Source organism: Canis lupus, chromosome 5 (assembly GCF_048164855.1).
Source record: "Canis lupus baileyi chromosome 5, mCanLup2.hap1, whole genome shotgun sequence".
In the NCBI taxonomy this organism is placed as follows: domain Eukaryota; kingdom Metazoa; phylum Chordata; class Mammalia; order Carnivora; family Canidae; genus Canis; species Canis lupus.
Genome location: NC_132842.1, coordinates 30748094 through 30772117, shown reverse-complemented (window position 1 = coordinate 30772117; position 24024 = coordinate 30748094). Strand labels below are relative to the sequence as shown.

Sequence of the window (24024 nt, the reverse complement as noted above, 5' to 3'; positions counted from 1 at the left end):
GTGCTCCAGGCGAGACCCGGGGACCCTGTCACCCCCGGAGGACGGGGAGGACGAGCTGCCCTTCAGCAGTGGTGTTCTGCACCCCGGCGGCCGCTCCTGACCCCACACCTTTCCTCCCTACAACAGTGCCCCCCCCCAGAGATGAAGCAGTTCCCTACAAGTTAGTGGGTGTTTTGTTTTAATAAAAGGAGTCTGATGCTTATAAAGTATATACATCAATGAATTTTTCACCAAAAGGTATTTTTTTCTTTTTACAGAAAAGCCCACTGTCTCCAGAGAAGTCTTTGAAAATAGTGGCATCCTTATTACAGATGTAAATAATTTCCTTGAAAATATACAAAATATAGCAGCTCCGTTTAAGAGTAGCTATTGGTAAGAACACTTTCCAGAACTCTTCTGTGTGAACGGGACGTGACACATACTGACATTTGCGTCTGTGAGGAAACCGGTTGTTGGCAAACTCTGTTCTTTACCTTCTACATCATGCTATAAATTTTAAATCTGTATTAGGGGTGGAATTGCTGTTGGCTCAGCCTACTTGAGGGAACCCACTTCATCTGAACGGCACACGTCGTCACTGGCAGTTCACCTTGTTCCCAGGACACAGGAGACGGTGACCATGAGGTGCCTGGAAGTTGTCCCTGCTGGACCGCGTCCTGCTGCTGAAATACCAGTGTCCTGTTAATCAGGGATGAGCGGCAGCTGGCCTAGACCACGACGCCACCGCCAACCAATTCCTGGTTTTACTCTGAAAATTTTTTAGATAAACAGAGTCGTTTTCTCATATTTGAAAAATCAATGTTCTACAACTTGGAAGTTTTCATTTTCTTACACTTTGCTATAAAAATCTTGGCCATTATTCAAGTGGAACATGAGCTGTCCACTAGCTTTGTTGCAGTGTTCGATATTATTGTTTTAAATTAATTTCATTTTATACAGGAGAGCCTTCAAAACTATTAATTATAAGCTCCATGCTAAAAACAATTTTACAAACGTTTAGTCGTAGCAAAAATAAGTATTTTGACCGATGGCTCGGTTTTTGCATGTCCACGTCCAGAAGGCGTACGTAGTGCATGGTAGTCCGTCTTAAAGGCTTGACCGCCCTTGTGAAAGCTAGGCTCTTAACTGGGGAATCTGCTGTTATTCTAGCAACACTACAGTCACGTTGCCGATTTATAAACTGTTTTCAAGAGCTCAGTTTTTGTAAATACTGCACTACAAAATCAATTCTGAGGAAGAAAATCACTTATTTATGGTATTAGAAATAATTTCTACAGTAATCTTTAAACTCAAAACCAAGCAAAAGATGTTTGTAGATACATAGTATCTATTTGGAACAGAGGTTTTTGTAACTAATTTGTTTCATTTTTTAAATAAAGACCCCTGAAGACCAACTTTCTGGGATTCCTTTAGAGCAAAACTTGAATTTGTGGGGAAAGTGGTGGCAGTTTTCAGACCACTTGACAGAAGTGGCTCTGCTCCCCCCAGAGCAGGGTGCCGAGCCCCGGGAGGGATGGGCTTCCCCGGTCTTTCACCTGCGCTCTGGACAGTCCGCTCTGAGGCCTGGCCGCCCCATCTGACCAGTAGCCGTAGGTGGCACGACCGGCGCGACAGCACCTGCCGTCACTCCGCTCTCAGAGGTCAAGCCCCCCCCCACCCCCGCATCCATCCCACCTTTTCTAGAACTGTTTTTACACCTGACCACGGAGTAGCCTTCTCTGCACGCTCCGCCATCCTCATTCCCTGTGGGCCTGGCTGAGGGTTGCAGTCGTGCCACTCGCATGCTACCCAAAGACTGGGAAGACCCGAGGGATTTCCAACCCAGCATGCGCCCTTGCCTTCGCCCGCAGGCCTGGTAGACAACTTGAATTAAGGGAAGGAAGGGCTAGCTGGGGTTTTAGATCCTCCTACCAACATGGAAAAGCAGGAGTTTCTCAACTGGGGTCAGTCTGTGCCCCAGGAGACGTGTCAGGAACCTAATTTGGGGTCTACTCACTTCGAAGCCAGGCCACCGGCATGCTGCTAAGCATCGAATGTGAATCCCCCGGGGCCATCGGGGTGGAGTCGGCGTGTGTGTGTGTGTGGGGGGGGGGGCGGGGGCGCCGCACAACAGCCAGCACGATGCACGCCAACTCTTAACGCCAGGACAAAGAGACCAATGGAGCAGGAACTGGTTTCCAGAGTTTGGCTTTATTTTGCAGTACAGAAATCATGTGGAGCCGTTCGAGACAGACACTGAAGTGCAGGCCCTGTCAAATCAATACTGCATCGCAGCTTGGTCCGTTGAAGAAGCCACACCTGGGATACAAAAGAAGCTTCTACGTTTACCTGCTTACAAGGGGTTTTTTTCCCCTTCGCGCTCATCCATTTTATAAGGTTAAAACACCGCACACAGGCTTCCTCCGAAAGGACTCTCAGGGTCTGCAGTTGGGTTAAATTTTAGGCTCATGTCTCCCCACTCGTGGCCGTGTGCCACGGGCACTGTCAGAGTAGTGGACAGGACACAGCACGGGAAGGTGGGGGGCGGATGTAGGGCTGCTGTCCCGTAGGGGAGATTCAGTCTTGAATCTCGACGCCAGGGGGACAGATGGCACGCAAGTGGTACTGCTCCGGCTCCAGAGCAGCAGAAGCACACGGCCGCGGCGGCTACACTGATTAAAAGATACAAAGTCTGTATCGAGTGCTCCGTACCAGGATCACGGATGTCCTCAGACTGCATCTCCACTAGGGAGAGCCAGGGCTGGCTAAGGTGAGCAGACGCGGTGACCTGCCGGTGCGGAGCAGCCCCGCCGTGAGACACGTTCCTACATGATATTAGAAAGGGAAGGAGTATTTACTGGTACAGTGCCCTGCAATCGCGGTGCGGATTACAGCAGCAGGCCTACGCTATCGGGGGCGAACAGTATGCGTCATTTGCCAGAGTTAGGTCTGTCCTAGCGAGATGAGTACGTGCACTGCTCCTAGTCTTCCCCGTAGATGTCGTTCTTCTTGCGCTTCATTTCCTCAAAGTCAAACTCGGAGCCGGTCATCCTCTTGTAGATGTTTTTAATATCGTCACAGGTGGTCTCAAAGTGAGTTGTAGCATCGTACGTGCGGGAAATAAAGATCTGCAAACAAAATCACCGAGACGTGAGGCAGGCATCTCCCTGCGCCGCCCGTGCCGATGCCCTTCTCAGACCGCCACTCACCTGGCTTTCCGTCCCCAGGTCTTTGGGTACAAGGAGGTCGCTGATGCTAACGAATCTGGAGGGGGAAAGAATGAAGTCAGCAGGTGAGCTGCCCCCGGCCACCCCTCGTCCTCACCGCGCTCCCCTCGCTGCGAGGTCAGAACTCAGTCTTGGATCTGAGCTCATCGAAAGGGACCCATCACTCACTTCTGTTCAATTGGTTCCAGAAGCTCCAAAGCTGGTCTGATTTCCTTCTCAGGTTCCTTGGTCTCCACCGTCGTGCTCACTATGGCGATGTACTTCCCTTGCGCGGCCACATTGTGTGCAGAGGAAATCATGCACACGTAGATGTCTGCAAACGAGTAACGCCATCTCACTGCCAGGGTTCACGGGCCTCAGCCGTGTGCGCGCACTCCACTCTCCCCGTATTTCATCAGTGGAATTAAAATTGCTTGGACCAGACAAAACCTTCTAGGCTGAGGTGGCAAGCGTAGGCCGACGGTGCCCTCTCCGTTCCAGATAGGACCGCGTATGCAAGTACCGAGCCACTCGCAGCCTCCTGGGGCTGTGGGTTTCCGTGGCCAGAACTGCCGGGCTTGCACAGCTTGCTTTCTCCACCTCTGTGGCCGCTAACCGGACACCTGACAATCCCACTGACTGCGCTACTGTCTCCCTCTCCAAGCCCTGCATTTAGAAAGGGGCTGAACAGCTAAGGGACGGTTTATTAAGGACTAGCTTCTCGTTTACTTAATTGAAGTAACAAAATGACCAATCAGCACAAGCTACTCTTCGTTTCGCATCCTGTCGACTGCCCCCTCTGCGTGCTGCTTAGTAAGTGCGTCGTTTCCAATACGAAAGTCACTACTGAGCTGCTTTCCTCTCGAGTTCACCAACCCTGGGGTCTGTGTGGGCCCCCTGCACGTCCCTTGGGTGCAGTCCTAATAATCCATGATTCCGGTTTCTTACATGGAAAAAACATACCAGTAGTTGTTTAAATGCTGATAACCCTTCCTAAAGTTGAATTTTCGATAAATAGATTTATGGCTTCCACCTCTAAGGATGGTGGGAAAAGGTAGGGGATGAAAGCAACTGCTCACCACAAGGAGATTAGGAATTCCTACTTTAGAAGTCGTCTTCTAGCACACTACTGAAATCCAGCCTAAGCTGGCTCAAGACCACAGTAGAGCTGGGCCGCCTAATGCCTAATAAGCCATGACCTGCCTCCCCACCCCCACGTCCGGAGGGGCCAGGAGGCACCATGACCACCCAGTCCAGCCAGCTCAATTCCTCATTCTAGAATGAGGGAAAGGAGGCCCAAAGGAGGGGCCAGCAGGAGGGCGAGGCAGGGCTCCAGGGCGGAGTTGTGCCTTTCAATGCAAGGACCTCGCATCCCTGTGAGCTAAAGCCATCAGCTCTCTTCCCGTACGCGACCTAAAGTTTCTTATAAAAGAGCAAATAAGGATTCTAACAACGTGGCCCAAACATCTGCTGGTCTTCACACCTCACCTGACTTCCGATTGACCTGGTTCTGGGGGATGATGATCTGGCAGGAGTTGGCGTCATTGGTGTTCTTGATGGGGTGGCTGAGAATGCAGATAACCCTGATGACCTGGCCCACCTTCTCTACCCGGTCTTTGACGTAGCTGGGGTCACAGATGAGCTGCTTGCAGCGAGCAACCTGTAGCAAACGGTTGAGCTCCCATTTATAGCAGTCCGGGTCCCCAAGGCTTCCAGCTAGACTACTGACGCCACTGGGCCGTCAACACGTTCCCTTCATAAGGGTACCTGTCAATTACTGCTCGACTACAGATCACCTAAAACTAGTTTTGCCAACAATTCCACCCCCCCCCCATTCTCCTGGAACAGACCCGTGCATTCGAAGTCCTGTTCAACTACTAGGAAACCAGGTGCACAGTGTTTAGAAGCACAGGATTCAGAGTCGGGCAGACAGGTTTCCGACCTGGCTGAGCTTAACCTCCAACAGCTGTTGCTGGATTAAATGAAGTACCGTATTTAAGGGCTGTCGCTATATGGGATGTGCCTGGGGAGACGTGAATGTTTATCTCCCGCGAGGGAACCGCCGTGGGGAAAACAACAGGAGATGATCCCACACTAAGCAGCGCTCTGAGATCCCAGATGAATTGCTCCCCGTTTGTCCCTGTTCCCTAAACCCATTCTGATGGACGCACAAGGCAGTTACAAAAGGCTCCACGGTAATGACTCATTCCAACGGTCCACCGCTGAGTGAGGATTACATGGGCCAACCCATGCAGTACCGCAGGAACGCCAACTAGCTCTCCGGTCTTAGCTTCTGAGCAGTGCCAGCTATCAGTACGAGTTGGCAGCTCATGAAATACGAATGAGCTGGTCGGCGGAACCTCAGCATCAGCCTCACCTGAGAGCTCGCGAGGACACAGACCCACGGAATCCGAATGAGCACGTGAACAAGGTTAACACATATGTACTCAATCCGAATCAGAGAAACTACTTGAAACTCCACCCAGCCAGCACTGAAGCTAAAACCCAAATTAAATAATAAAATGCCCAGTATTCACCAGGCCCAATTCCACTGATAAATTATAAATTATATAAGTTATAAATTATAAAGCTACATTTAAATGAAAATTCAGGAGACCGGCACCAACCTACACTCCATAAATAGAGCACCTACCACTAAGGTTTCGTCCATAACGTATAACCCAGTCTTCAGCAATAACCAACAGTAAGATTTTTGTAAAATAAAGCACAGTGGGCAGCCCTGGTGGCTCAGCGGTTTAGTACCACCTTCGGCCCAGGGCGTGGTCCTGGAGACCCGGGATCGAGTCCCACGTCAGGCTCCCGGTGCATGGAGCCTGCTTCTCCCTCTGCCTGTGTCTCTGCCTCTCTCTCTCTCTCTGTGTCTCTCATGAATAAATAAATCTCTAAAAAAAAAAAACCACAGCATCTCAAGCCAGTCCGTACTCATTATGAACACCAAAGTGGCATAAAGCAGTCTGAAATCCAGCATCGATGCCCAAATCCCGTTCCACCAGGCAACATTTTCTTCACTAGAACACAGTATTATTTACATTGTGAAAGCTACTTACCTCTCCTTCAGATTTCACACCAATCACTTTGCCATTTTGCACAATGATTTCTTCAATGGGTTTATTGAGCATGTAGGTGCCACCATAAATAGCACTTAGCCTAAAAAAAGGTGAGAGGACAGTAACTTATAATTGTCCCAACTACTAAAAAAGTCTTAGATCTTAATGAGTCACAGGCAATGTGTATTTCCTCAATTTCCTTCTAGAAGGCAGTAGTTTCAAAGTCATTGAGCAGCAAGTACAAAACCATGACATGAAGTGTCCCATTCGCAGTTCTGAATACCAAGTCCAAAAAGAGCAGCAACCAGTAGTGAGTGAGGAACTTATGTTGGTCTAATCCTCCTGCATATAAATAAAGCCGAACTATAAAAATAGACAAATAATAAACTAAAAGCAGACAGACACTGGAGAAGACTTGGAGTTGCGTGTGGAGCTCCTGTGGTGGCTCAGCTGAAGGACCCTCTCCCTGCTCCTTGTCACAGGAGCTGCTGAACAAGCAGAAAGCCTGTGGTCTTGTCAATTCGGGGTCAAAGGATGGAATCCAGAGCTCAAAGGAGATGAACTTGTGGGAGGAAAGGATACAAAAAGGGGAGCCACCAAATCTGTAAAAGCTCTTCAAATCCTTCACTCCAGAAGTGCTCGTACCTGTGACATTCCAAGGGGTCCAGCGAAAGCAACGCCCAAAAGGTACAAGGAGCTGAGCAAAGGGTATGGCTGGGGCCTCGAGGACGGCCGGGGCCTCGAAGACGAGGGGGTCGAAGTCTGACGCTACCGCAGCAGATGGCCTGGGACCCGCCGTAAGTGCTCCACCAAAACCCGACGAAGGATTGAGCCAAAACAAACCCTGCCGTCCCATCCAATAAAAGGCAGAGTCAGTCCTGTGGCCAAGGACTGAACCGCCAACTCACACAAGTCACTCCTCAGAGGAAGGAAGGACCCAGCATCTCGACAGCACACCAGTATTTACCAGGCACGGGAAGAAACAAAAAAACATGATCCAAAGTAAAGCCTCGGGAAAAGCAAATCAGTACAAACAGGTGCCCAGATCACCAGTGTCACCGTGTGCAGGGGGGTGGAGGCAGCTATTACTTCACTCACACAAAGGTTCAAGAACATGTTACTGCAAATATATTCAGGAGGGTCAAAATGAGTAACAGAATCTCACAAAAAACTGTATTTAAAAAACTGGAAATTCCACATGTAGAAAGTACTGAACCAGAAAAAAGTTAAAACTCACTGAATGGGATTAATAACCTTTTAAAAATAACAAAAAGGAGTTCGTGAACTTGAAGACAAATCAACAGGCATTATCCAATACGAAGCACAGAGAGACCAAAATAATGAAAAGCACCTCAGTGACTATGGAATAATACCCAGCATCCAACACACACAGACCTGGTGTCCAGAGGGAGAGGATGAAATGGGAGGAAATATCTGAAGAAAATGAGGATTTTTAAATTCCCAGTTTCATATAAACAATTAACTTCTACATCCAAGCAGTTCAACAAAACCATCCAGGCAAAACCATCTGAGGCAAATCCAAGTTAAGACTGTAAAACACCAAAAAGAATCCTGAAAGCAGCCAGAGGGGGGTAAAAAATGCTGGTTCCATACAGAGGACCGGGTACTGACCCCAGTGACGGCTCACTGTCATCAGAAACAGCAGCTGCAAAGTGCTGAATGAAAACACCTCAAGCCAACAAAAGTCCTTCAAAAATCAAGGTACAGACCTCGTAAGAGCAGACCTAGAACTACAAGAACACTGAAGAAGAGATAAAGAGAAGCGTCTCCAGAGAAATGGATGTATAAGAAAGAAGAGCAACTAACATGGTGGGGTGGGGGGGTTATGGCTACTCTTTCTCCTCCTCTCTTCAAACTGATTGCTCAGTGCAAAAATTATAATGCTGCGTGGTGGAGATAATTAAAGCAGACATGGAGGGGCACCGGGGTGGCTCCATCAATAAACCATCCGACTCTTGGTTTGGGCTCAGGTTGTGACCTCAGGGTCCTGAGATCGAGCTCTGCGGTGGGCTCCACGCTCAGTGGGGACTGCTTGAGAATCTATCCCTCTACCCCTCTCTTGCCCTCCCTGTCACCTCTACATGCATTCTCTAAAATTAAAAAAAAAAAATTAAAAAAAAATTTGACCATAAAGTATGCCTTAATTTCAAAGATTAAAATTTTACAAGTTTGTTCTTTGTCATGGAATTAAAGTAGATAGCAGTTACAATATTTAAGATCTTCAAATGTTTAGCAATTAAACACTATACCTTCAAAAACCCAAGGATCAAAGAAGAAAAAAAGAGAGGGTACCATAGAGAATGATACATACTTAGAAATTTTAAACCTTTTTTTTTTTTTTTTTTAATCTACGATAGTCATAGAGAGAGAGAGGCAGAGACACAGGCAGAGGGAGAAGCAGGCTCCATGCAACGGGAGCCCGACGTGGGATTCGATCCCGGGTCTCCAGGATCATGCCCCAGGCCAAAGGCAGGCGCCAAACCGCTGCGCCACCCAGGGATCCCAATTTTAAACCTTTTAATCCTTATGTTACACAAAGTAAAACCCATGATCTGTTTCAATTTTAAAAAGCTAAAACTAGAAGAAAATTAAACCCATGTTGGAAGAAGAAATAAAGAAACCAATAAAATAGAAAATAAGCTACAAAGAAAATAAATAAAACTAAGGCTTCGTACCTTGACAAGATTAATAAAATTGATAAAATCCTAACAAGACAAAGGAGAAAATATGACAAATCACAACGACAGTGGGAACACACTGCGGATTCTAGACACTGAAAGGATAATAAAAAAATATGGATTTGATTATCAGAAAATTCAAGAAATTATTTGAAATGTGGGGGCACCTGGGTGGCTCACAGTTAAGTGTCCGCCTTTTGCTCCAGTCATGATCCTGGGGCCCTGGGACTGAGCCCCAAATCAAGCTCCCTGGCAGGCTCCCCCCCACTTGTGCTCTTACTCGCAAATAAATAAGATTTTTTTTTTTTTTTTTTTTATGATAGTCACACACAGAGAGAGAGAGAGAGAGAGGCAGAGACATAGGCAGAGGGAGAAGCAGGCTCCATGCACCGGGAGCCCAACATGGGATTCGATCCCGGGTCTCCAGGATCGCGCCATGGGCCAAAGGCAGGCGCCAAACCGCTGTGCCACCCAGGGATCCCTAAATAAGATCTTAAAAAAGAAAAATTAGAATACTCAGGATGCTATCTATGGTAATGGCATAAGAAAAATAAACTAATGGAACAAAAGAGATACACATCTGTGGCCCGTGGATGTGCCACAAAGGCACTAACGTGACTGGAAAACAAAGTCTTTTCGACAATGGTGCTACAAGAATTAAGTACTGGTATGGACAGAAAGGAACTTCAAGGCCTACTTCACCTCACACACCAACATTATTTCACAATGAAAACTATGAAGTTTCCAGGAAAAGACACTGGTGACCATCTTTGTGCTCTCAAGGTACGCAGAGCTCTCTCAGGAAGGACCCAGTAAGCACTGAACGTAAGCAAAAGACAAGGCACTCCGGGAGAGAAGACGTACAGTACGTGCACTGCCGCCAGAATACAAGGCCTCCTAAAATCAAAAACAGAAAAGACAACCCAATCTTGAAAAACATGCAAAAGACATTAACAATCATACCACAAAATTATACAAATGGCCAAAAAGCTCATGAAGGTGACCAACATTAGTTCTCAGGAAACCCAAGTTAAAGCCGTAATGAGCGCACTTCACACCGACTTGGGTGATTAAAATCGAGAAGCCTGACAACACTACGCACTGAAACCGCAGCGGGGCAAGCGGGCCGGCGGAGTACTCCCTCTCCGTGACCCTCCCGCACAGGCACGAGTGATCTGTAGTGGAAAGAAGTTACAGGTGGAGCTGCTACGAGTGGGGGTGGCTGATGAGGAGGTGACCCGAGGGAACTTCCTGGACAAACGTCCTCTCCCGGCGGTGGTGGTGGTACACAGGTCTAGACATGGATCAAACTGCATTTCTTTCCTGTAGATCCGTGGTTTCGTTATATATAAAAAGTTTTATTTCAATAAAAATAAGCAGCATCTCGTGACTCGCAGACGGAGCTCCTCACCCCAAGCACACAGCACATACTTCCGCTGAGGAGGAGACGGGGTTAGCGACTGGCACTGACCTTGCAAATCCCTGCGGCAGCTCCCCAAGGCCATACAGTGGGTAGAGGTACGGGCTTTTGCCATATCTTGCCAGAGACTCGCTGTAAAGTTTAATCCTATTAATGGTTTCACAACATGGCTGATCTAAATAGCTAGGATAAAGGAAATAAATATTAGAAAATAAATATTAAAAACGTTTTTCTCAATGATTTCATTTCACTACTTTCATATTTTACTTCAAAGGTTCTAACACTAATTTACAGCTGGAACTTTTCATAATATAACCTGGTTATTTACTTGTTTTGTTAGAATTTCCGTTTTGGAGAATGGAGAAATTCAGTGACAATTCCAAGAAAAACACAAATCTAAAAGCCAAAACACTTACTCATCGGTCCTGTAAAGTGCCAGGGCATGGCCAGTAAAGTCTATGACATCTTGTCCCAAGTCAAATTTCTTGTACACCTCTCGCATGGCAGTCTTCTTAGGATCGATGCCCTCAAAAGTTCTGGGATCTTTTTCATCAAAGTTGGCAACATACACTAGGAATTTTCTGAAGCGACGTTTTTCAAACAGTCCCATTAAGCCTAAAGAATTTGTCAAAAAGCAAACATTCACGCTAGAACACGAGGAAAAGAGAGTGTGAGAGGCAAGTTTAAATGTGCCATGGGAGGGACCCCTGGGTGGCGCAGCGGTTTGGCGCCTGCCTTTGGCCCAGGGCGCGATCCTGGAGACCCGGGATCGAATCCCACGTCGGGCTCCCGGTGCATGGAGCCTGCTTCTCCCTCTGCCTGTGTCTCTGCCTCTCTCTCTCTCTGTGTGACTATCATAAATAAATTTAAAAAAATTAAAAAAAAAAAAATGTGCCATGGGATTACCCGAGGCTCTTCTAGACAGTATGGCTTCTACTTTTACTACGCTTCAAAAGAAACCAACAGAATTACAACAGATCAGCTATTAAGTCTTTAAATTTACAGTTACAATTATAATCAGCACTTAATTAAATGTAACACACTTAATTTTATCTCTTATTAAGGTGCAAGGTGAACATGACTTTGAAAGACTATTACAAGGGCATCCACCTGAATGTTCTCGACAACTCTGATCTGTACTCAGTCAACTGCCTAAAATTCTGAAAGCTCCTCCTTTTTCTGTATTCGGACATTCACTCCGGCACCTCACAGAAAAGATGTTGGTTATGCTGCCGGGCACTTACTTCAGGGAGGTCCTAGGTAATCAGGTAACTGCTTTTTATACGAGAAAAAGGAAGAGACAGGTATAAACTACTTTACAAACCTGCAGCTCTCTTGTCAGTAGTCCTGAGTTCACAGCCGCCAGGAAGACAAGGCCAAAGGAAAAAAACTGCTCTGGATTTATCTCCTTCCCCTTTCCTAAACTATATGACTACTGTAAAGACAACAAACTCTCAAGGAACAGTGAAATGTTTCGATATTCTGAACGCTATTTCCCCCAAGACTATAGATGAAACCAACAAAACTGAAATTAAAATGCTCATCAGGCCATTAACGACAGCCACTTATTAACATTTTTAAATTCTATTTACAACCTAGCTTTAAAAAAATGAGACGGGGGCACCCGCCTGGTTCAGTCGGTAGAGCATGGGACTCGATCTCAGGGTCATGAGTTCAAGACCCACACTGGGTATGGAGCCGACTTTAAAAGACTGAATGAAAATCAAAATGGATTTTAAATAATTTTTTAGGAATTAAAAAAAATAAAGCGGGACCGAGTGCATACACAGTAAGGGTAATAAGGGTAAAAAAAAAAAAAAAAAAAAAAAAATAGTTCAATGACCACACAAGCACCAACTTATGTTGAGTTGTCAGGGATAAAAAAAGACAGCCAAAATAATACAGTACAACTCCAACTACTTCTCTGTGACGGTGCCTTCCCGGATCACCTTATTTAAAACTGTGTCCCCACATCCCTTCATCTGTCTGCACAGACTTATCACCATCTGATATCCTCTCCCTTATTTATTTATAACCTGAATCCTCTAATACAAGCTTCATAACAGAAAGCATTTTTTACTTTTCCCCTTCTGTTGAACCCTCCCTCCTCCAAACCTAGAAGGGTACACGGCACATAACACGTGCTCCATACTCCATTCACATAATTAATGTCTGATGCAAGGAAATACAAAAGTCTAATTATTCATAGATAGGATATACAATATAGAAGGAAAATATTCAACTATATAAAAAAAGGGTTAGAAAAAAACCCTTTTCCAAATTACTCAGTTTTCTAAGTTAAGTAGTATCTTAACATCATTTCAAATATTGTTTTACTTCTTTTCATTCACTTGCACAATAGGGTTTATTTACCAAAAAAAAAAAACTTAAGTCAAGGCCTTTAAAACATAAAAAGTTAACAAAATCCAGAGCAGTTTCATCAAGAGAAAAAATAAAAGCTTTAAGTGGGTGTAAGATTGGACCACAGAGAACTGGAAGGATATTGTTACAATGTCCATACTTACCCACAGCAATCTACAGATTCGATGCAATCTCTATCAAAATTTCAACATTTTTCACAAAATTAGAATACTAGAATTTGTACAGAACTACAAAAGAGGGACGCCTGGGTGGCTCAGCAGTTGAGTGTCTGCCTTTAGCCCAGGGCATGATCCTGGGGTCCTGGGATCAAATTCTACATCCGGCTCCCCACAGGGAGCCTGCTTCTCCCTTAGCCTGTGTCTCTTCCTCTCTCTCATGAATAAATAAAATCTTTAAAAAAATTTTTTAATTTTTATTTATTTATGATAGTCACACAGAGATAGAGAGAGAGGTAGAGACATAGGCAGAGGGAGAAGCAGGCTCCATACACCGGGAGCCCGACGTGGGATTCGATCCCGGGTCTCCAGGATCGCGCCCTGGGCCAAAGGCAGGCGCTAAACCGCTGCACCACCCAGGGATCCCAAAATCTTTAAAAATTAAACAAAGTAACCTATTCTTATTCATCCTTCTAAACTTCTCCACCTTTCCATATCCCATTCATTCTGCCTAGGATCTTCTAGCCTCCCATTCTGACTTCCAGATCCTATTCATTAACAGGAAAACAGTCATCTGGTAAAAATTCATAAAACTATATACTAAAACAGGTAAATTATACTCTATGTAAAAATTATACCTTTATAAAACTAACCATAAAAATAGGCAAATAAACACACTTGCTTATTTTTGGAAAAAGAAACATAAGAGGATAAACCAGAAACAAAAACGATGAAGGGGAAGGATGGAAGACAACAGAATAAAGACAGACTCTAAATACATCTTCTGCTATAATGTTGGCTTTCAAGTCATCTAAAGGCTTTACATATTTGAAAAATTTAAATCAGAAAAATAAAACTGCTAGAAGGTAAGTCCTTCACTGTCTGTTAATGAAGGAGACTGAAGTTATTAACAAAGGTAAGACTCAAATGGAGAATAAAACTTTGGAAACAAACTTTGTTGTAAGAGATTCTCCTCAAACTGTTTAACTTTTACTTCTATGAAAATACTTTATTTGGATAAATTTTACATTGTCATTTAAAATACTTTCTAATCCATGATGACACCACTAAGTCCCTCACTTTAAGTAGGGGCCATTTCTTCACCCACAGTTGTCAATCCTAACTTTGCCACAAACCTCCGTACTCATGTTTGACTTTCTGGCTATTGTGCCTTTCAATATTTTATGCCAGCACTTTCTCCTCTGAGAGCAAGAAGGAAGTAAATGGAATTGGAGAAGTGGCCAAAGTCATTCAAATTGGGTTTTTAGGTGAGAAAATTTTCCCACACTCACACCAAAATAATCACTGAGAATTTACTGGCACTTCCCATCTTCTCCCAATCCAAGTGGCTCCCTCCCCTGAGCTCCTCCAGTACTCATGGAGAAAACTAATCCACCCACCGCTATATAAATTCATCCTTTCTCAAACACCTTCAAGGACGTCTAATGAAAAGAGGCAGTAAGAGGAAAGGTTAACCAGATTAACCTTAGGTTGAGCCAAGAGGGGAAATAATTTTGGGCAAAGAATAAAGTCACTCCATACTCACTGGGAATTCCTAAAACCTGGGCTTCCAGAGAATGACAGCATCAATTAGAAGATTAGTTTTGCCAGAACAAAGTTCTTGCCTTTTGTAGCAGGTTGGATAATAAGGCGCAGGAGGTCAGCCCAGGTAGTAAAGTACACGCGCTGGAGCAATACCACAGTTTAAACCCTAATCTTCCCTGTCTGATTTTAGGCCTGAATCCCTCTCTATGAAATGGAAACCCTACCCCATAAAGGTGTTTCAAAAGTCAAAGAAGAAAATGAATGTGAAGTATTTAGCACAGAGCCTAGCACACAGGAAACACCCAAAACAACAGCTCTTATGAATTATTATGAAAGAGCACTGGCTGACCTAACAGCAGCACCAAGTTCCACAAGACAGAGACACTTAAACTCTCTCCGAGCTTCAGAAGAGAGGTGCTGAACATTCTCCTCACTGATGGGTCTCTCAACTGCCCAGGACAGTGTCCGGCAAGTAACAGACATTCAATAAATACTGTTGCCTGGATGAGTGGACAGACGGCTGTCAGACAGGGGACATTCACTGTGACCCCTAGGATTCCTTTCCATTATAAAATCTCAATGTTCTGAGAAAATAAAATAAAATCACTTACTAGATGCCAGGGCTTCTGCTTCAGTGGAAGGAACCTTGTAGATTTTTCCTCCCTTGTAGACAAAGCTCCCTTCAGTCACTTTGAAATCCAGATAACGAGTGACCTCTGTATAAAGCAGCATCTTCACAAGCTGACCTAAAAAAGTCCCACAATTCAAACTACAATTTAAATCTTACCACCTTCAAAAGCCAGCAGAAAAAAGAATACATTTATTGTTGGCTAATACTAATGGCTTCCCAGTTTTTTCTAGCATTGTCCGATAACCTCTACCAAAAAGTCTCCAATGCCGTGTTCTAAATGGGACCATCAGAATGCACACCTCTTACTAAGCAGATTTAGAAGTTTTTTTCCTATTATAAAACTTCAAGATTAATAACTTTATCAACTTGTATCAACTTGCTTTTGTAAAAGCTATACTAATAATGAGAGGTATGAGGTTTAGAGTTAGAGGACTATTGCAAATGGGTCTGAGTTTCCTTTAATAAAGTTCCTATTATAAAGAGACTCAAATGATAGGCAAAAATTTTCAAGAATTTGTGCTATTCAGTTTATATTGTTCAATCTGTATTAATTAAAATAGATATTAATTTAGTGGGCACCTGGATCACTCAGTTGAGTATCCAACTCTTTTTTTTCTTTTTTAAAGATTTTATTTATTTATTCATGAGAGACACAGAGACAGGCAGAGGGAGAAGCAGGCTCCGTGCAGGGAGCCCGATGTGGGACTCAATCCCAGGTCTCCAGGATCACGCCCTGAGCTAAAGACAGATGCTCAACCGCTGAGCCACCCTGGCGTCCCTCCATCCGACTCTTGATTTCAGCTCAGGTCATGATCTCAGTGTCATGAGATCAAGCCCTGCTCTGGGCTCCAGGGTGCATGCGGAGCCTGCTTGGGATTCTCTCTCCCTCTGCCCTCCTACCCCCCTAAAATAAATAAATAAATCTTTAAAAAATAATAAAAACATGAATATTAATTTCAGATAAAGAATATAACCAGGCATATAATTAAAAATATCACCTGTCCATAAACCAAAGAAATGTGGGATACCAAAAATAGCAAACTTTTTGAGAAATTATTTTAAAGCTCATTTGAAAGGATAAAAATTCTATATATTTTTTTTTTAAGATTTATTTATTTACTGAACGAGAGTGTACACACAAGTGGGTGGAGGGAGCAGAGAAAGAGGGAGAAGTAGACTCCCTGTAAAACAGGGAGCCCAATTCAGGATTTGATTTCAGGACCCTGAGATCATGACCTGGCCTGAAATCACTTAACTGACTGAGCCACCCAGGAGTCTCTAAAAAAAAATTTTTTTTAAATGATGAGAGTTTTATGCAGCCAGGCATTAGAATAAATTGCAGTTATATTGATTAGTCCACTAATTAGTGGGGAAAAAAGAGACCCATTTCTAAGAATATATTATAAAAGTTCATATCAAAGTGGAAAAGATACATGGTGTTGAGGGACAACAGATGAACCATTCTGAAAAAACAAATCTCAATCTCTGCTTCTCAAATGGGTTAACAGAGAGGACACCTGGCTGGCTCCACCGAAAGAGCTTGTGACTCTCAATCTTGGGTCAGAAGTCGAGCCCCATGTTGAGGTAGAGATTATTTAAAAAAAAAAACAAAAAACAAAAAACCACACACACACACACACACACACACAACCCCCCCCATGACTATAAAACCATTAATAGCAAATATTAGTATTTTTATAACCTTGAAGATAAAATTATAAGCATACCCTTCACAATAAAAAACAAAAAAATAACTCTATATTAACTTCATGAAAAGTAAAAGCTTATGTACAGAAGAAAAATACAGCACAGCTACATATAAAGCCAATCACAGACAGGAACATACCTTTAAATACACTATTTATTCCATAGCCTTTCTAAAGAGCTCTCTGACACATGGATAAGGAAAAATTTTAAAACGTCAAAAGAAAAATATACAAAGCCTAAGGCTGGCCAATTCACTAAAAAAATATGAAAGGCAATATACATCTAGAAATTATTTCACACTCTAACAAATAGGTACTTTTAAAAAATTCATGGGGAGCCTGACTGACTCTGGATAGAGCATGTAACTCTTGATCTTGGCATCATGGTTCAAGCCTCATGCTGGGCTTGGAGCCAACTTAAAATAAATAAATAAATAACCCACTATTTTATTTTGCCTTTAGCTATAACAAAGTGACAAAAATTAAAATGACGGGGTGCCTGGGTGGCTCAGTAGTTTAAGTATCTGACTCTTGGTTTCGGTTCAGGTCATGATCTCAGAGTCCTGGGATAGAGCTCAAAACTGGTTTCATGCTCAGCAGGGTCAGGGGGAGGGTCTGCTTCAGATTCTCTCTCCCTGTTCCTCTCCCTCTGCCCCTCTCTCCCAGCTTGCTTGTGAGCACTCTGTGTTTCTCTCTCAAATAAATAAAACAAAAAAACAAAAACAAAAAAAAGGTTAAAATGAAGAATATTCAGGCTTGGTGAAGGAACTGGGAATGAGGTACTCTCACAGGCCGGGGGTTAGAGACAGATGTGGCAATATAAAATAAAAGCTTTAAAAAATCAGGGATCCCTGGGTGGCGCAGTGGTTTAGCGCCTGCCTTTGGCCCAGGGCACGATCCTGGAGACCCGGGATCGAATCCCACGTCGGGTTCCCGGTGCATGGAGCCTGCTTCTCCCTCTGCCTATGTCTCTGCCTCTCTCCGTCTCTATCATAAATAAATAAAAATTTTAAAAAAAAAGCTTTAAAAAATCATTGCATCTATCCCCACACTTTACATCTAGGAGTGTATGGTGAGGTTCAACACACAGAGCCTGGCAGGTTATACACCAAAATATTAACCATGATTCTAGATGGTAAGACTCTGATTATGCACATTTTATTTCCTCTCTTGCTTATCTGTGTCTTCCTAATTTTAATGAAATAATTTTATTATTTATATAAAAGGTGCTTACAATTTATTTCAAAAGAATTTTAGGTAGGTACCTTTTTATTTCAGAGACAATTCAAATAAGATCTTTCCACTAGGGATGCTTGGGTGGCTCAGCGGTTGAGCGTCTGTCTGCCTTTGACTCAGGGCATGATCCCGGGGTCCTGGGATCGAGTCCCGCATTGGCCTCCTTGCAGAGAGCCTGCTTCTCTCTGCCTGTGTCTCTACCTCTCTCTCTTTCTCTCATTAATAAATAAAATCTTTAAAATATATATAAAATATATATGTATCTTTCCACTAAAAAAACTATAAAATATCAACTCATAAAACAAAATACACACACAAAACAAAACCCAAAAACAGGGAAGGGCAGCTCTTCCCTGTTTATGTACCATGAACTTTAATTCATGGTACATAAATAGACTTCATACCAACAACCTGATTTTTTTAATATCATTTCAGAAAAAGGTACTAATACCACAGCAATTAGCTCCCCTAATTAAAAACATGAGAAAAATGTGAAAAAATAATCTTGAAAGCCTCCAAAGTAGGAGAAAACCTTCTTCTAAAGGCCCAGTTATCTGAGACTGTTGGGAAAGCCCCGAGGAGTGCTGCAGACGCTTAGGGCTTTCCTACATACTGTGCTGTGTCCTAAAGGGGTCTCCAGAATCGACCAGATAGGAGTCACCCCATCCTCCATTCATACGGACTCCAGATGCCTCCACGGGCCCACACGCTACTCACCACAAACCACTGCCATCAACAAAAGCTACTTTCACATACCTAGCATAACACTCTGTCAAGAGCTAGGTTCTACCTTTAAGCCAGATTCAATGCACCCCCATAAATGCCAGAACGCTTTACCATTGGCCATGAGGAACTTAGGGATCAGGTCCACGTTCCAGTCTCTCCCTCTTCCCATCGAGGCTGGTGGTGCTCCTGGTATCTTAAATCTTTTGTATAACTAAAACCAAAACAAAAATTACCCACAATGTAACAAAATTTACTTTTTATTACGCTACGCAGCAACCATTCCATGATGTGGTTTTGGTATAGTAACTGACCACCAGTAGATTTTATCAGATAAAATTTTTAGAGAAATTCCAATACATATCTAAGTTAAATAATACATTACTAAACTAATGAATGCTAAAATAAATATTACAGAGGTAGTATTTTCTTTACTAACAGAAAAGAATACAAAACAATTTTCAATGACACGCTAGCTCTGCAGATACACCCTACATATGTAGAAATCATTTAAACTCATTCTCTTCTGAATAAAAAGTTAACAAAAGGCTTAGTTTTGCTTCCATAGTTATGTAAGGAGTTAAAAATAAATTCTGGATTCTTCAAATCAAAAAAGACAAAGTTAGTTCCAGCTAATTTTTAACTTCTGTCAGTTGAGTAAGAGCTCTAGATAAAAAGAAGCTTGTTGTCTAAAATTTGGAAATACTCATTTGAACTCCTAAATTTTATTGCTAATGTGGAAGTGAGTAAGCAAAGCTGGCATATTTACTCCTAAAAAACCCAACCCCTTGAGTATATTCACTGTGGAAACAAACGAACAAAAAAGTCAGCTTACTCACCTCACAGAAGATTAGTAAATGTACTATGTAGAAGGAATGGTGCCAACATACCACTCTCTATAAGATTATTAACAATGAAGAGATCTGGTGGTCATCACCTTTACTAGGGTCAAAGTTGGCATCATGACCAGTGGAGGAGTCTAGACATTATATCCCTCCTGATATGATGCAATATTAAGTACACAACGTTTTCTTATTAAAAAGTAGTTTGGAGGGACGCCTGGGTGGCTCAGTGATTGAGCGTCTGCCTCTTACTCAGGCATGATCCCAGAGTCCAGGATCAAATCCCGCAACAGGCTCCTGCAGGAAGCCTGGTCTCCCTCTGTCTGTGTCTCTGCCTCTCTCTTTGTGTCTCTTATGAATAAATAAATAAAATCTTAAAAACAAACAAAAAACTAGCTTGGACTTTTCAAAAGATAGAAGTGAGGAGATTTCTATAGATTAAGAGAATAAAGAGAACACCAAAGGCAATGTGTAAAGCGGTTTAAAAAGAAAAAAAAGAAACACTGCCACCACACACACAAGAGAAGACATTCTTGGCATCAGTGGGAAATTTGACTATGGTCTGGATATTACTGTTAATTTTCTTAAATGTGATAACAAATGATATTATGACCACATAGGAGAATGTTATTCTTAACCAGTGAACGCTAAAATATTTAGGTCAAGTATCATGATGTCTATTACTTTCAAGGATTCAAACCAGTAACAAAAGACATAAAGCAAATACTGCAAAATGTTAACTGCTAAGTCCAGATGGAAGGTTGATCATTGGTATTCTTTCAACTTTTCTGTAGGCCTGCATACAGAAAAATTTTTTGATAAAAATATGATATCTATGTTATCAGTCATTATGGACAGTAATTGATGATATCTATGTATCCCCTATAAAACACAGTACAGCTGGTATCCATGCATATGGATGCTGAACAGACTTCACAGAGAAACATTTAGCAAAACACACTCTGGAAATGCTTCATGTGCCTACATTCTAAAAAAGTAGGAAGCAGGGGAGAGAGCAGAGCAAAATGAACTAAAGCTGTGGAGTCTAACAACCAAGGCTCACAATGCTGCTCTGGGATTTTAACAACATAGGTTATTTTGTCATTTGAAAAACAGGGGATAGAAATACCTCTTTGAGTAACTGGGAGACTACCTAAAACCAGGTGGAAAGCACTGGTGCTGTGCTTGCCAATTAGTAGATCTCCATCAAGTCTACGCTTTTAACTTCAAGAGATAACAGATAACTGCTCCAGATGGCAGTAAAGGTCACAACTTAAATGTCTATAAGCTCTAAACTAGCTGTCCCTGAAAAACAGGATGCTATAGATAATCTAATAAAACAAAATTAACCTCTCTATACAGAGTGAAGTTGAGATTCACAAGTAAAAGTTTCAAAGAATGAAAACCACATTAATTCATTCTAATACTTACATCTTCCAGAGGTGTTATAGATGCACTTTCTCCTCCATAATATGGGTTTCTATCCATGTGAAGAACTTTCTTCCCATTCACCGACATTATACCTGACAGGATACATTCCTAACAAGGAAAGCAAAATTACTACATGTTTCAAACAGATTTCTTTTCCCCCAGATATATCTTTTTAAAGCCCCTCATTAGGGGTGCACCTGGGCAGTTCAGTCATTTGGGCATCTAACCCTTGATCTGGGCTCGGGTCATGATCTCAGGGTCCAGGGGTTGAGCCTGTCACGCTCGGTGCTCAGCTGGGAGTCTGTTTTTCTCTCTCCCTCTGCCCTCACCCCGGCCCCCCCGTCATGCGCACACTATCTCCCTCTAAAATAAATCATTCTTTGACAAAATAAAAGCCCCTCATTAAATACTCTCATAGTAACTAATACTTACCTATGTACAATATATCATGTAACTTAAGGACAAAGCCCTAAAGCGACTAGGGTTCAAAGTATGGTCTGTGGAACCCCATGGGCCTCAAGATGAAGACTATTTTCATAACACTAGGACACTATTCACTATTTTTTCCACTGTGCTGACATTAGCACTGATGCTGCAAGGCCAACGGTAGAGAAAATGAATCAGGGCAGTAGCTCCACATCGTATTAGTCACCATACTCTCCACCACCAAGCGCTCACAGTTTAAAAAAAAAAAAAAAAAAAAAACAAACCAAGGCTAGTTTCACTTAAGAATGTCCTTGATGAAGCATTAAAAGTTACCTTTGTTAAACGTACACCCTTGAATGCCTACCTTTTTAATATTCTGTGTAACCAAACGGAAGTTCATATAAAGTAAATCTGGCTCACGGAAACACTTTTGTGCAACTGATTTGTAAGCTGAACTAGCTACTTTTTTTCATGGATCATTTTTATTTGAAAGAACCAATTTATTCAGACTTAGGTATTTGGCAGATGTGGTTTCAGATTTCATAGAATTACTCTTTAAAAAAAAAAAACCTGCAGGAGCACCTGGTGGCTCAGAGGTTGAGCATCTGCCTTTGGCTCAGGGCATAATCACAGGGTCCTGGGATGGAGTCCAGCATCGGGCTCCCCACAGGGAGCCTGCTTCTCCCTCTGCCTGTCTCTGCCTCTCTCTGTTTCTCATGAATAAATAAATAAAATCTTAAAAATAAAAAAAAAATTTAAAATCTGCCACTAATGTTTTGATATAAATCCAAAACTATCCACTACCATGTGAAAGGCTATTAAAATACTCCCTATTCCGGGGATCCCTGGGTGGCTCAGCAGTTTAGTGTCTGCCTTTAGCCCAGGGCGCGATCCTGGAGTCCCAGGATCGAGTCCCACGTCGGGCTCCCGGCATGGAGACTGCTTCTCCCTCCTCCTGTGTCTCTCTGCCTCTCTCTCTTTCTCTATCATAAATAAATAAATACATCTTTAAAAAAAAAATACTCCCTATTCCAACTACACATCTGTAGGAGGCCTGATTTTCTTCTTATACTTTGGCTAGAAAAATAGCTCACAAAAGTCTGAACACCAAAGCAGATGAAAATCCAGCTATCTTTCAAGACAGACATTAAGGAGACCTGCAGGAAATGTAAATCAGAGGCCCCTGGTGGCTCAGTGGGTTAAACATTGGCCCAGGTCAAGATCAGGGTCCTGAGATGGAGCCCCACATCCAGGTCCTCCCTCTGCTGCTCCCCCTGCTCAAGCTGTCAAATAAACCAACAAAATCTTTAAAAAACAAAAGACTCTCTCCTCTCTCTGACCCCTCCCCCCAACTAGCTCTTGCCCATGCTCTCTCTAAAATAAATAAAATCTTTAAAAATAAATATTTTTTTAAATGTAAAATAATGATACTCTTCTCTCAATTTTTTTTGTTTTGGAAGATATAGTTACACTTCATAAAACTTACTCATGTTAATATGTAACGGGCTTGTCATTAAGTGAATTAATAAAAAATTTTAAAATTTCTCAGTGTTAATTTCTAAAGATAAATATTAATAGACATAACCCTTATAACCAAAACTCTCAGAGTTCTTAATTTTTAAGAGTGTAAACAGATCCCAAAGCCAAAGAGTTTGAGAACTAGAGCTCTAAAGGAAGCATCCAAGATAACCATAAATAAACTGGCAATAAATAGAAGACTATAAATGTCCACTCTCAGGAAAAAGGTAAATAAAGCATGAGTATTCTAAGATATAATATATCAAGATGGAGGGGGAAAAATAAGAATTCATTCAAGAAAGAAAACAAAAGGGATACACATTCACTCAAAACTCTTAACACCAGGGTTTTGGTGATCAGGGCTTTATTTTTTAAAAAGAAAAGGAAATCCCTTCTATCCTCATAAATCGTTAGGGCTTTTCAAATTTACTCCAAAGACCCTAGACAGCAGAGAACAATGTCATTCCCTGGAAGTCGGACTTTGATATCTTTATTTTAAAAATTCATAAGTATTTCATATTTTACTCCATAATATATCTATCCATTTTAGATTTTTAAAGTTTTAATTATTATTAGGTTCAAATTTTACTCTAGGAAGATGTACCATTTCTTTATTTAGATCAAAAAACAAAACACTGAGTGCTCTATCTAGAAGGCCAGTTAGGCCCTATTTCAGTCCTAACCACAACTTCAAACCCACCCCCTCCTCTCGTGATTTCTAAGAGTGAAGATTTGCTCATTTTTTAAACTCTGAATAAATGGAATCATGCAGCATATCCTTTTTGTATACACCTTTTATTCAACATTATGTCTCCAAGATTTATCCAAATTACGTTTTATGTGTTCCTGAAGTGTACTTCTTCTCATTGCCACAGAGTACAGGTCCCCAAAGTACAAGAGCCAAGTGCAGCCTGCATACGATTTTCATAAATAAGGATTTACTGGTAAACACCCATTACCATCCATTTATATATTGTCTACATCTGTTTCCACTGTACCACAGTAGAAGTGTAGTTGTGACAGAGGCTGTATAACCTGCAAAACCTAAAATATTTAC

The 24024-nt window shown here is 42.4% G+C and overlaps 2 protein-coding genes across 10 annotated transcripts in view; one reads left to right on the top strand and one right to left on the bottom strand.

Moving 5' to 3' along the window:
* The window catches only part of TASOR2 (transcription activation suppressor family member 2), a 74076-nt gene extending 72682 nt beyond the window's left edge, over positions 1-1394 (top strand). For 4 of the 7 annotated variants that reach the window (XM_072825921.1, XM_072825916.1, XM_072825922.1 and 1 more), the window contains 2 exons: positions 258-372; positions 511-1394. In XM_072825921.1, coding sequence (XP_072682022.1) covers positions 258-372; positions 511-685 — 290 coding nt within the window. In that variant the 3' untranslated portion in view covers positions 686-1394. Of the gene's footprint in view, positions 1-257 lie in introns of all 7 variants that reach the window. The other 3 variants (XM_072825923.1, XM_072825920.1, XM_072825918.1) reach the window with 1 other exon arrangement.
* A 777-nt stretch (positions 1395-2171) lies between these two features.
* GDI2 (GDP dissociation inhibitor 2) overlaps positions 2172-24024 on the bottom strand; it is a 28919-nt gene continuing 7066 nt past the window's right edge. For all 3 annotated transcript variants that reach the window (XM_072825925.1, XM_072825924.1, XM_072825926.1), the window contains exons 2-11: positions 21024-21131; positions 18865-18964; positions 15066-15200; positions 10789-10987; positions 10424-10555; positions 6254-6353; positions 4674-4845; positions 3375-3519; positions 3189-3243; positions 2172-3107 (exon numbers count right to left, since the gene is read on the bottom strand). In XM_072825925.1, coding sequence (XP_072682026.1) covers positions 2961-3107; positions 3189-3243; positions 3375-3519; positions 4674-4845; positions 6254-6353; positions 10424-10555; positions 10789-10987; positions 15066-15200; positions 18865-18964; positions 21024-21131 — 1293 coding nt within the window. In that variant the 3' untranslated portion in view covers positions 2172-2960. The remainder of the gene's footprint in view (positions 3108-3188; positions 3244-3374; positions 3520-4673; positions 4846-6253; positions 6354-10423; positions 10556-10788; positions 10988-15065; positions 15201-18864; positions 18965-21023; positions 21132-24024) is intronic.